The sequence below is a fragment of the Heptranchias perlo genome, chromosome 12 (assembly GCF_035084215.1).
Source record: "Heptranchias perlo isolate sHepPer1 chromosome 12, sHepPer1.hap1, whole genome shotgun sequence".
NCBI lineage: Eukaryota > Metazoa > Chordata > Chondrichthyes > Hexanchiformes > Hexanchidae > Heptranchias > Heptranchias perlo.
Genome location: NC_090336.1, coordinates 31,126,528 through 31,140,899, shown reverse-complemented (window position 1 = coordinate 31,140,899; position 14,372 = coordinate 31,126,528). Strand labels below are relative to the sequence as shown.

Sequence of the window (14,372 nt, the reverse complement as noted above, 5' to 3'; positions counted from 1 at the left end):
TGAGTGAAGAAGTTTCTCCTCATCTCAGTTTTGAAAGAGCAGCCCCTTATTCTAAGATTATGCCCCCTAGTTCTAGTTTCACCCATCCTTGGGAACATCCTTACCGCATCCACCCGATTAAGCCCCTTCACAATCTTATATGTTTCAATAAGATCGGATGTGGCTCGAGTAAGCTGGTGTGGTCAGCTCTGACATTTGCAGGGCGGTGTGTATTATTGATTTTTCAGGGACGACTTGGAGAGATGTCAGAGCATTCTCAAGGTGGGATGGGATGTTCATGGCCAAATTTGGTAATGCTTTTGCGAATAATTGAACTTCTTATGTGTTAATTATATGATGAAGCTTATTTTTAGGTAAATGCAGTAGGGTGAGTGAGGAAGTGTGATGACGACTATATCAAACTGATGTTTTTTCATTAATGCCTAGAATATCTGATGGATGTTTATTAAGAACATAAGAACATAAGAAATAGGAGCAGGAGTAGGCTACCCGGCCCTTTGAGCCTGCTCCGCCATTCAACAAGATCATGACTGATCTTCTACCTGAACACCATTTTCCTGCCCCATCCCCATATCCCTTGATGCCTTTAATATCTATCAATCTATCAATCTCTGTTTTGAATGTACTCAATGACTAAGCCTCCACAGCCCTCTGGGGTAGAGAATTCCAAAGATTCACCACCCTCTGAGTGAAGAAATTTCTCCTCATCTCAATCCTAAATGGCCTACCCTTTATTCTGAGACTGTGACCCTTGGTACTAGATTCCCCAGCCAGGGGAAACATCCTCCCTGAACCTACCCTGTCGAGCCCTGTAAGAATTTTGTATGTGTCAATGAGATCTCCTTTCCTTTTGTATGTTTCAATGAGATCTACAGGCCTAGTCTACTCAATCTCTCCTCATACGACAATCCCACCATCCCAGGAATCAGTCTGGTGAACCCTTATTGTGACTGAACCAATCAGAAATGACACCACAGAGATGGTTCTGGAATCTCATTGGTTCCTGGTGACATGAGATCTGATGGCTCCCAGGTTCTAGGCAACTGATTTGTTAAACTGGCAGGTTGAAGGGGGCAGAGATTTCTGGGATCTGATTGGTTAACGTTCTGATATGTGATTGGCGAAAGGGAAAGGACTTTGGAACACTACGACACTGTAATGCTACATTTACAGATACAACATACATTTTATATTTTTTTATCTTAGTAAAAGGAATTGGACCAAGCTCACTGTATATTCAGAGCCAGAGAAGCAGTTTCACTAAATCACTAGGTGGGGAAAGATTAATTTATGAGTTAAGTGATGAAATACATAAAACTAACTGTGCTACTCATTTTATAACGACTTCTGTTCACTGTAGTATTAAGGAGGCAGTCAATAAATATCAGAAAATCTAGGGTTTGGCTTCTTCTAAAGTGTAGAGTTACACACTTCAAACTTTGGTAATTTAATATAACCTAGGTATGTCTAATGTCTATGGAAAGCCAAGTTTTGGATAACTGTCTAAAGCATAAACTGTCACACTCAGTCTTAATGATTTTTTTGATATGTAAATAAAATCACAGCACCATTTTCAGATTTAATCATCGAGGTGCTATGTGTTTCGAGCTGTGCAAAGAGCTCTGTATGGATAAAATGAATGTGAAGTGTAACTGGAAATTTCCATTTCAGTTCCTGTCCCTCATTCCCTGCCCTTGATTCAGACATTAAAGGCAATCGAGGTCCCAGTTGGTGCACGGCAAACAGAAGCAAATACACTGATTTTATTTTCTTTAATTATGCGTTAGAGTTGTCTTCTTATCCTGTCAGGTTTCACGAATCGGTTACCACTGAATTTTTGACTGCTGGCACTCTTCTATTTGCTGTCAGCTTCAGCTTAATAGAAATAAGCGTTGTCTTATATTGCAGTAAATATTGTTGCTTGAAGCACATAGTCCCTGCACAACCAAAGTCTTAACATGGGGCCTAGAATCTGTGCCTTGAGCAAAGAGAGTTCTTTTTTCAATTTTCTCTTCCCCCCTGCCAACCCCCCACCTTTCCTGAAGGTACTAATTCACACTCAGATCTGATTCACAAGCATTGGGATCCTTTGCCCAAGCGATTATTCTTCACATGTGAGCTTTAACGGCTTGTGTTGGGTATTCAACCATGAAAGAATCACAACCAAGCCTGACCCCATTTTCACTAAAACATCGGCACACGTTCCAACATGGAGACACTGGAATAGCAAGCAGGAACCTTTACTGATTTTTCTTTCCCTAGCTCAGGGGTGGTGGGGGGCCAATTGTAGCACCCTGTACTGCCACCCCAGCTGAGATCTGCTAACCTAGCACAGAGGGACCTAACCTGGGGCCTTGCCAGTCCGTATGACTGAATTTCACACTGGGCAGCTCGTTTCCACAGTGAGCAGTCAGGGGAGCTGTAGGTTTTTATTTTTAAAAAAGGATCATTTAAAAAAAAATTGTTTTCTTAAAATTTTATTTTGCTACCTGCTGACCTTGTAGCTGATCCCTAGTAGTCCAGCAAGGGAGGGGTGTTGGGGGATGTGGGTTGGGGTGGAGAAGAAAGGGAATATCCATCGCCTGTCACACTAGTAGCCGGGAAGCATTGTGTTTCCTGGAATATCCCTGCTCTTTGGATTTGCATTTCATGAAGAGCTAAGTTCTAGAGCTCTGAAGTCAAAATCTCCTGGACATTCATCACCAATAGCTCATTCAAGTGCATCATCTGAAAAAAGGTTGGGGTCTTTCCCTAGATCATATTGAAAATTTCTGATCGGTTCCATTTTTTATTCCGCATTTATTTGGCAGTTTAAGAATAAAATGTACCTTTAATCGCATACGTACACACTTTAAAGATTAAACTTCTTTTGGGGTTTCCTAATGGTTCAGAGGGTGAATTCATCGAGCGTGCTATAGTCTCATAGAAACCCAGGCGACCATGGATTCAAACCCTGATCTTCGCTGAGGTAGCAGTAGAAGCACAACAATTGACCTCAACATCCCTGGACTAAGTTTGGGAAAACCATAGCCAGAATTCCCATTTTTGATCACTATCCAGTGATCTGTGCTGTGTTTGTGTGCGGATATTGAGTGAGGACAAGATTGGTTTGATGTTTCTCTGTGGTCGAAACACCTTCTAGTCTCACATGTGACAAATGACCACATGGGTGAGGTATCTCCAGGCTGCTGGCGCCCTTTGAACCTGTACCCTAGAACAGATCAGCATGTTCAGGAGTGGAAGGGAGTAAATTGCGGGGAGCCTTCTTATTGGCATCAGAGAATCCATTTTGACAACACAGAGGGATGAATTTTGGCTTTTAGTGCTAGGCGGAAAATGGGCGGCAGTGGATCGGTAGCTCGTTTTACGACCCCGCTCGATCTTTGTTTCCATTGACGTTAACGGAAGTAAAAATTGGGCGGGGTCTAAAGTGAGAGGCCGATCTGCAAGCGCCCATTTCCCACTGGCGGTAAAAGTGAAAATTCACCCCACTGTGTGTTATCCCTCACACGTGGTATAATATCCATTTAGCTGATAGGTTGCATGACCGAACCTACAGTACGACTAGGTGGAAAGTCAAAGCTTAAGAAACATAATGATTTAATCTTTGTAAGTGAAAGAGATGCTTAAATTCAGGACAGTTTGGGCCATGTACTTACCACTCTATGCTGGGTGGCAGCCATGTTTTCCCAGTCACTGTCAGGTTGGAGGCTACTGACAACAGGTGGTAGCTCCTCAGAGTGAGGTTTGTTGATTACTAACGTGTGCAGGGGCAGGTGTGAGGCTGCATGCTGGTCATTGAGCTCCTCCCTTTCCCTCTCCCGCACCAATCGTTCCTGGACCATGGCTTCCTCTCCATCAGCAGCAGAAGCATACGGAGAGGCGGCTTGCTTGGAAGACATTCTGCTGTTGAAGGTAAAGAAGAAGGACACAGATTCAATGATAATAATAAGAGGATATTACTAACTTGACAAAATTATTCCTCTTTGAAGCTTTCAAAATGCATACATTTACTAATATATATGACACTTTGAATACAGAGTTACTATTTCTGAGGTAGGAAATGTGATCAGCTCTGTGATTCCGCACACAACAGGGGGGAATGGGTGATTTTGAGGACTCCTACCTGTCAGAAATGGATTGGTAGCACCCTGGAAATGTTGGGAAATCACTTGCTACCCTACTCCCGCTGACATTGTGACCATCCCTCTTTTCCTCAGGGCCTACCTTTGGATGCCTGGAGTGCCAGCCTGAGTCAGGCAGTAATTCCTTTTAATATGCAAATTGGTGTCCTATGATGTACATTACTGCCATATTAGGGCAGTACTAGGCGGTGCATGTGCAAAGCATATTGTTACCCTGTCTCAGTAATCGATAAAACACCTCACACCCATTGCGTTGGCAAGTCCCTGGTCCCAGGTGCACTTCCCAAGCATCAGCTGGCAGTCCGGTCGAAGAGGAGCCCTGCTGATAAGTTTTAATTTATTTTTGTGGGGCCGGGAGGAGCAGGAGTTGAAGAAATATAAAACTCAATGTATAAGGCAATTCTTAACATGCTACAGGCTCTGTACAGAAGTTAAGAATAACACTTGCAATTTAGATCTCAATGCAGAGACTCCAATGCGTCCCCAAAGGGCTTTAGAGAGCTGTTTCTCTTTTAAAAGCAAAGACAGGACCACTTTAAAAAGCTTCTGAATCACACCTACACTGCACTGTCTTGTGTGGGTTTAAAGACCAAGTTATTTCAAACAAATACTGCCCAAAGTGACCCTTGTTTTTAACCAGCCTACTACAAAATAGCATCGCCAAATTAGTATTATGTCAACTTAATTAAGACTTTTCGAAAACAGTTTCCATGAAGTTCCTTCCATTCAAATGTATGGCATAAATATATATCTATGTACAAGTGTTATGCATCTCTCACATTTTAACCATTACAATCCCAAGCATCAAAAGTATAAATAAAGAGAAAGAAAGTTAGTTATTTCATGGTGGTTTCTTTTGACCTGGTTAATTTACAAGAACCTCCTAATCTGCTAATTTCACGTACCAATAGCAATTATTCTAGCTGACCTCAGGATTTACAGCAATTAAACTTTATGGGCCCCAAATGCAATTCCATCTTAGGCAGAATACCTACATTACAAGGTATAATTCTCTGGCTATTTTGAAACATTTTATCATCCAACCTACTATAAGCAATACCATTGGAAATCCGCTAATAAAACTAATTATCAATCAGACGAAGATTCAAAATCCGTTTTTCAGTATCAGGTAAACATATAATTGAAGCAGGAACAGGTAAATGGCTTTAACAAACTGGATAATGTAGCACCGGAGTCAGGAGTGGATCAATTTGAACTTGTAGCATCCCCCATACAGAAGAGGTTTAAGACTGAGAAGTAATAAAGAAAGGCATAAGGAATATTATAGGCTTACTGTACCTATAGAAACAGGTCTTGTTTCTGCAAAGGGAGGGGCACTACAATTTCATTTATTTAGCCAGTTTTCACAAGTTGGCTCCAGGACTAATAATTATTCTGTTGTGACTCATTATGTATTGTTCCCCAACCCTCCATAAATGTCATCATATGCATGTAGGCTTTTTCAATTTTAGATCTATTTTCACGCTTTTTCTGTTCTCACTCCACTGTGCTATTTCTCAATATGGTAGAATGGGCCCCTCCCAAATAGATTTTCAGAGGTGGAGTACGGGGAGGGATTCTTAATGTGAATCCACACTTTCAGTATAGTTCAAAAGCAACACAAACCAGAAGATCTCGTTCTTGCTGATCTCAAATGGGGCAGCAGTTGAAACACTACAATAGGCCTGAGGACCCCTGGCTAGAGAGGAGAATGAAAAATCAGCTAGGCTTCCTGCTCCTGATTATTATTCTGTGACCTTTAATGGAAAATGTCTGTGTGTGGACATAGGGTGAGGATAGGATTGAACCTAGCCACAACGGCTTCACAGTAGAATAGCTTGCCAACACTCACTGGACACGCTCACATATGAAGAATGGTCATTTGGGTGAGGTACTTGAGCACTTTTGATCCCTGTGGAACCCAGCATGAGTCAATGCCTTCAGAAGAGAAAATTGAGGGGATAAAAAACTGTAGTTCAAAAATGAACGTTAGGAGTATGCGAGCCAACATAATCTGTCACTCATCAGGGCGAGGGTTAATTCACTACTGGAGAATGGAACTTATTACACTTTCCATCTGGCAACACTTTGATTCTGGCAGCAATACTAGTCATCCCTAAATTGGTGAAGAACTTATAAAGAGAGGGTAAAATTGTGGATCCCACAGAATTTGCCAGCTCCGCAGTGAAAGCCACTCCAAAGAGCTTGGGTGTGCGCAACATGTGCAAATTCCACAAGGGATCGAAGTGCCCTCGTACAGCATTACAGTCAAAAGATGACAGGCTGACCAAATATCCATCCCGCATCCCAACACACCATTTGGCAGCTGTGAGGGTGGGCAAAGTGGTTCTCTACATCTATCAATGTTCATGTTAGCTAGGTGCTAGAAGGTGTACTTGCTGGCTTAAAGTGATTCACCCTTCAAATTCCTTTCCCTCCCTCCCTGTGAGGAAGGACCTGGTCTCTCCTCATGGGCTAACCTATAGATTGTCCAGCTCATCAGTTGGTAAATGCACCACCTGGTGTATGACTGAGCCATACAGACCAGGGTGGTCCCAGGTTCAATCCTTTGAGTCAGCTCATCTCAGTATAGGCAACAGTGGGGGATCTGGAATTGGTCTCAATGAACCTTTATTCGGGAAAAGGGGAAAAAAATGTCAGATTTCCCACTCCTGATCACTTTCCAGTGACTTCTTTTGGAAAGTGTATATGTATAAATGTCAGATGAGGACTTGGATCAGCCTTAACTGTGATTTTCCGCCATAGTCCAAATAGCCTGAAGGCACTTACTGTCTAGGCTCACACATGAAGAATGGCTACTTAGACACAGTTCGGAAGACCCGCAAGCACCTGTAAAACTTCAGTCAGCATAAAGTTCAATGATTCTATAAAGTCAAGACGGGATGGGAAGAAATTGGGGGTGGGGGAGAAACTCATTATGTGGGGCACTGTACATTGTCCCATTCAATAACATAACACATCAGAGTGTCATTGCATCATGTCACCAATGAAGATTATTTCTTCACAATATAATTGCAACCTCAAAGGAATGTTCGAAACAGAAAGTCACTGAGTGAAGTGAACCAGATTTTTAACCCAATAGAAAAAATAGAAGTCCTGTCGACAAAAAATGCATCAGCACTTGCTCTTCAATAATCTTTGGAGTCAGTCTCTGCAAACTAGTGGATCTGTTGTGTTTGGCTCAGTTCATTCCCTACTGTTGTGCACAGGGCAAATACAGTGGCCTGTGATGGAAAGTCATATTCCAAACGGCTGTTTGATCTTAGTGATATAATCACCAGGGATTAAATGACTCCCTCAAAATGGTAGAAAACAGCAGGGTGCACCAGCAAAGTGAAAACCAGAGACTCAATCACTTAAAGTTCTAATGGGGAAAGGCTGGATTTGATTACCAGTTATAATACACACACTGTTACATAGCCCTCTAGTTTCTGAAAAATATAGCCTTGTACATTCTGACATGAGAATATACAATGCATATTATTTACCTGATATTTTTTCACCTTTACGTGGTTCTGGAATTGTAGTCAAATCAACAGACTCAATTGACAGGCAGTTTACTGAAGCAAGGAGGCATTTAAAGGTCTGTATTAACCTACAATGGCCAACTGGAGAATGCATTACTACAGCATACAGGGTCCAAACATGTGTGTGTGTGAAAGAGAGAAAGAGAGATTGGGCCCAAAACAGCTCTGAACCACACATACCTCTGCAAATCACTCCTGAGCCCCAGTATATATATATAGTCTCAGCACTGGATACAGGAGAGGCATCTACAATAAGACAACCTGACTTCCTGAAACATGTTCATTATCTTTCAATGCTACTGATATTGGCCAGCAACCAGTGTGCTGCAATTTGCAAAAAATTATATTCATCTAAATGGGAAACTGGGTAACTTATTTAAGTAACGACACCCATTCCACCATTCGCTCCTTTGGGTCTTGAAACGGACTGAAAAAGTTTCAGATGCCGTGATTGAAATGATCCAGCTTAGCTTCCACATAAATCAGGGGAAGCATATCATATTAAATTATATACTTGGATTATATTATGGACTTAATTATACCTGGGATTAGGAATGTAACTTTATTTTCTGTCTCCCAAACCTAATGTTTGCTTTCATGTTTTTCTGCCCTCTTCTCCTGAATGTGCTGACTCTTGTGCAGTCCTCAGAGGCTGGGTTTAGTTTTCTCGCCCATGTATCACACTTAGTGCTGGCAGGCTGTTTGACCATGTGTGCATCACTGACAAGCCTGATTCTGATCTTCCCCATTGTCTACACTCATGTTTTTTTTCCAGCAGTGGTCATTGGACTACATTCAATAGCAGGACATTTTGAAGATTTTTACCCTAATGAGTCCATAGGTACTGACACCATAATTTTCCATTCTGGAAAACTAGCAAAAGCTAACCGGCAACCTCAAAACAGCTGACGTGACCTCAAAACCATCCTGATTGTAGTCCTATGACATGTGGTTAAATTGAAAGCGCAATCAGACACAGGCTTACAATAACCTAACCTGCCAGTAAATCAAACATTCCTCTTCTCCTGAATGTGTTCATATAGAAGAAAATTATGGTCGAAATCGCAGAGATTTTCCCTCATTTCTTGCACAGACGTTGCTGACTATTTTGACTATGTATTGGTACTGTCTGTTGCTAAATCTGATTGTTAACTTGCCTAGACAGTTTTCAGTGACATGAAGCCATACTTCTCCCCCACCCCAGTTCATGCTGGCGCTGTTCAGATCCTGACTCCCAGTTAATGCTAGTATTCTCCTTCTCTCCCCTCGGCTCAGTGATATTCTTGTGCTCCTGTTCCTTCCCCCAGTTCATGGTGGAACTCTTCTTTCCCATGCCAATTTCGTGCTGGCATTCTTTTTCTTCCCCCTTCCTCTCAGAACTCCTGCTTACAACATGCAATGGCTTTCAATCCCCAAGAGCAGTATCTGAGAGTATTGCTGAAGGGAGGAGCAAGGAGTGGCACCAAGGGGAGTGCCAGGAACAGTGCTAAGGAGCGGAACCAGGTGTAGCACTAATGAGGGAACCAGAAAGAGTATTAAGAGGAGGAGCCGGGAGTACCACTGAGATGCGAGCCAGGTATGGTGCTAAGGGGAGGAGCCAGTCATGGCGCTAATGGGGGAACTATTGGGGGGGGGGGGTCAGTGCTAAGGGGAGGAGCTGCTTTTGCCCACAAACGCTCACTGATTGTTCATGTCAAACATTGATGGATGGCATTTATGTGAGGTCAATTGCCGCATCTGTGCCTGATTTGGGTGGCTCAGTACTACATGGGATAATGCACTTACCAATTGAACCATCACAGTAGCAGCAGACTCAAATTTTCTTAACAGTTTAATAATCTATTCAGATGGTTTGACATGTTATTTGTCACAGTACACAGTGCTGCATTTGTCCAGAATGGGCAGAAATTGTGTCCTAAGACCAATTTGATTTGACCTGGATACAATTAAGATAGTAACAAATTGACCCAAATCTCATCAAGATGAGTTAGAAAACATTTTCAAAAGCCCTTCCTTGTTTCTCACTTCAATCTTGCCAGGTGCGCACTCTCAGTGGGTTTCATTTCAAGTGCTGGGACTGATTGAATCACAATATCCAATGTGCACAGGAACTCTGCCAGGTCCCAGTTGGGGTTGTGTTACATTGCTGAAGAGCTGATACCTTGTCTAGTCTACCTGACCTCTTCCATTACACATAATGCTTCTGAGACAAACTATTGGCTGAAGCACACAGAGGGTCAACAGTTTGTTCTCCTAACTAAAGAATGTTAGGCTGGGTTGAGGCATCAGATGTATTGTGAAAGACTTTTTAAAAAATTGTCACAGCTAATGAAAACACTGGAACCAGAAGAAAAAGAAGGATGAGAATGAAAAAGGGAGGAATGAGAAAAAGACAAAGGAGAATAAAAAAAGAGAACGGGGAATGGAAAAGGAGAAATGAGAAAGAAAAAGAGAGGAACAAGGAAGAGGGGAATAAGAAAGAGGAAGAGGGGAATGAAGAAAAGAGGAAAAGCAACGAGATAATAAAATAAGAGATTTTTCTCTTTGATTGCTTGCCGCACAGAGTAAATTTACTTCTTACTGTATCCTGTAAAATGCACAAATCAGTTCACCTTAGGTAATCATACCAGCATTTTTCAAATTAGCAAAATCATTAACTTCCTCGTATGGTTTCTTCAAGCAAATACATCCTGATTAAAACGCTCATAAAGCAATGTATAACTGTTAAAGACAAAATTTACAAATCTGTCACATGTTTTCATGAATATTTCAGTGAAGGAAGTGCTTGATATATCAGGTGCAAGATAAAATAATTAAGCTAATTCCAATTTAAACAGGAGTTTTATGAAGCAGTCCATGTTTCAAAGAGGATTTAACGGCTATTGGTACAATTCTCACAATTTATGGAGGCAGTGCAGTGATTCTGTCTTCCAGGGGAAAAAATTAATATAAGACAGGCTAAGAAATTAATATGAGATTCACTAATCTTATTATGGACTTTTTTAATAAATGTAATATTTTGAAAATCACATAAATATTTAAAAATTGCATCTGAGAAATCACCGTGGAAGCATTTTGGAGCCAAATAAGATAACTGTTTTTCATAATGAGGAAATACTCATCAATTTTCCTTCCTATTTAATATTAAAAATTTACAGATTTCACATTTCTAGATGATGAAGAGTGCATGTTGGAGAGTGGATGGTTGGCAGTGGGTTAGAGTAGTACTTCAATTCAGCAGTTCCAATATGTCATCAACTGCAAGAATGAAGACCACAAGCATCACACCTCTATGTGACAACCTCACTGGAGTGCTTCTGATTGGATCCGTACACTCACATGACCCTCCACTGCTGATCAACTTCACCTTCTGTATGGTAGGCGAATTGCATGGCTAATTGGATAGCTCTTTCAAAGAGCCGGCACAGGTACAATGGGCCGAATGGCCTCCTTCTGTGCTGTAAGATTCTATGATTCCATAAGTGCAGCAGCAAGAACTGATGCTGATCAGTAGCACAAAGCTGAGCTTCTCATAATTGTACAAACTTCAGGTTCAGTTGACTTTGGTTTCCCAGTGCTCATCGAGACCTAGCCTTTTACCTGCATTAATGAGGTTCCTCTTGACATCACTGATACTCAAGTAATGAAAATAATGTCATAAAGAGAAGACTGTACAGGAAATATCAGTGCTCATAGACACTTTATGCCTTCAGTTTGTCGAAAAGATGAAAAATAAAGGTGTCATGGCAACATTGGTGTGCTAAATATGCCTGTTCCAAGTGTTCCAATCAACGGGAAAAAAATGAAGCAAAAAATGAAAGGCCAACTGCCAACTTGAGTTCAGCTCCATTTCAAGGGTCTGAAGGAGACCGAATGTGGCCAGTCTGATCCAAAATCTAGCAGGCACAGGCCCACAGCATAAACTGCTCATACTTCCCCAGCAATTGGTACTAATTAGGCAATCTCATTCAGAGAGGCTACAGTATGGGGAATAACAATGGAAGATTCTTTTTTTTGAGGTACGTTGTTTGGAAAGGATATGGAATAGTCTACACTGCACTGAGCTCATCTTATGTGAACCAGAGAACACTGTCACAGATGCAAAGACCAAAAATGTACCATTCATTAAAACAGGCTAAAAAAAATGGTAATCTTTCACCTTAAAAAATCTATAATAAGAGAAAGGATATGTGAGATTTTTATGAAATTTCAAATTTTTTCTAAAGCTCCATGTTTTAACCTTAGGAATTAAATAATTCTTAAACTAATGAGCAATTTGATTATATTCAGTAGCATAACACTCAATCACCAACTACAACTATTTCCTGTCAAACAATTACATTGACTTTATCTGCACTTTATTATATCCACTGACAGATCTTTAATAGTTTGACAGTAGTGCATTCACTAATGTAATGTTGGATGGTAATTTGACCACCCATATCAATTACCTGTAATATGATTCCAATGTATTCATGTTGAAATCTATTTAAATTAACATAATTTATTTCTTCTTTTAACTAAATACAATTTTTAACTGAATCCAATTTTAAAAACAGAAAATGCTGGAAATGCACAACAGATCAGTCAGCATATGAAAGAGGAAGTGATGCGAAAGTGGGTCTTGTCTTAGATATCTTCTCGGATTCAGAGACATTAGTCACTTCCTTAAGGAGTCCAAGTATCTTTTATGGAGATTGATGCACACTGCTCTTTATCTAATTTTATGATAGATTAACAATAGTGTCCCTTTGTGATCTGAACTGGATAGTTGTGTCTTTCACACATGTGCTTCTTCAATCTCTCTAAGGTGGACTGAGCAAACATTTGGTAAGGCAAGGTTTGATGCAAAGAGTTAAGCTGCTTTATTTCACAGCACATGAAAATACAGAGCAACAGTTATGATAGGATTCACTTATTTCAAACAGGACAGCTTAGCTTTGTACAAAACTACAAAATAAGGAACACGCCATGCTTCCGCACATCATTGGGTTGTTTTACTTGACTCAAAACAAGATGACTACTAACTGCCCACAAGCATTTCCAGTCTCTGTGAAAGTCCCCACAGCTTTCTCTTTAAAAACTTGCCTGCCCATTTCCCTATCTTGGTGTTTTATCTCTCACTGTTCACAGTCAGAAAGGGATAAAAGACCTTCCAACACAATGGGTGTAAGGTGTTTATTGAATACCGAGACAAGTTCTTGAATTGCTTATTGTTTACAGTCTTTGGGAGAAAAAACTTCATTAGCACATTAACCAGCTTTCTTCTAGGTGCCGTTCTTTTAAAAAAATTGTGAGAATACATTTTGCTTTGAAAATGCAACGTTAAAAGTAACTCTTTTTCAAAATCCTTTCTGTGGAAAAATGGTCAGAAAGATGCCAAAATGGGACAGGAAACTAGGTTAACATTTCAGGTGTGACCCTAATGAAGGGTCTCACCTGAAATGTTAACCCGTCTTTCCCCTTCAGATGCCATTTGATCTGCTATGCATTTCTGTTTTGATTTCAGATTTCCAACATTTGGCTTTTTTTTCTGTCTCCAGTTTCATTGCAGCGATCTATTTACTGACAATGTAATTCTCTAATTATCCTGAACACATGGATGTCATTAGACGGTAGATTTCAGGTTCTATGGAATTGACAGGTCGATTATACATATTGTTCCAATTCTATATTATAATATTCAGCATTAGAGATTCACAGACAATTCGTTTTGTAGGTCTTACAGGAAACATGTGTGTATTTGGAAAGCTGCAAAGGACATTCAGTACTCAAAGGGATAACGCACAGTTCTCTAAAGAATTTCAAGTCCCAGAACAACAACAGCTTCTAAAATGCTACATCTGTTTTTGAAATACTGTATCTAAGTCCCATTTATATCTATAATGTGTCATTTTTCATTCCATTCCACCACAGCAAAGACTGAATTTACATACACCGGGCTCACACATTTTTCCACAGTCTAATCCATGTACTCTGTACTATAAGTGTTGTCACCAAGAATTCACCATCCCAGAGTTAAAACTTCATGTTCTGTATATTCTCTGACCCACAGTAGATGGGAAAAGGCAAGGAAAACCATCAATGTGAGAAATCTGAAATAAAAAAGAAAGTGCTGCAAATGCACAGCAAGTCAGTCGGAATCTGAAAGAGAAAGATGGGTTATTATTTCATGTGGGACCTTTCATCAGTATCACACCTGAAATAATGCTAAACCTTTTTATCCTTTCAGATACTAACCAACCTACTGTGCATTTTCTAGCATATTCTTTTTTTAATCTGAATATAGTAGAAGCAGCTCTACTGGAACTAAAAGGTTGGAAAAGGGGGGGTTGGGTGGGACAGGAGAGAAAGAAACCAGATTAGATCAGTAATTTGCTCTGAATAAGATTTGACTAGGTGGACAGGACTCGCTCCATTTTCACACCCCAGCCTACACACTTTTGTTGTTTTATTCTCTCGGCTATGAATTTCTAGCTGACTACCACTCATAAAATGAGCAGCGCTTTGTGGTGAATTGATTATTCATTTTACGGGGACCTGACTGGATTTGGTACAGATATTAGTGATGGTAGATTGAGAAACAATAACACAAGCCTTTCACCTCCCGTAAGTAACTTTCAAATTACCAGCGCAGAGTATATAAAAGAAATATTAAAGTTCTTAAAGCATGACATGC

At 40.5% G+C, this 14,372-nt stretch overlaps 1 protein-coding gene across 10 annotated transcripts in view; it reads right to left on the bottom strand.

The window, feature by feature from the left end:
* sox6 (SRY-box transcription factor 6) overlaps nt 1-14,372 on the bottom strand; it is a 519,057-nt gene that overhangs the window by 309,404 nt on the left and 195,281 nt on the right. For all 10 annotated transcript variants that reach the window (XM_067993894.1, XM_067993896.1, XM_067993891.1 and 7 more), the window contains one exon: nt 3,660-3,906. In XM_067993894.1, the coding sequence (XP_067849995.1) occupies nt 3,660-3,906 (247 nt within the window). The remainder of the gene's footprint in view (nt 1-3,659; nt 3,907-14,372) is intronic.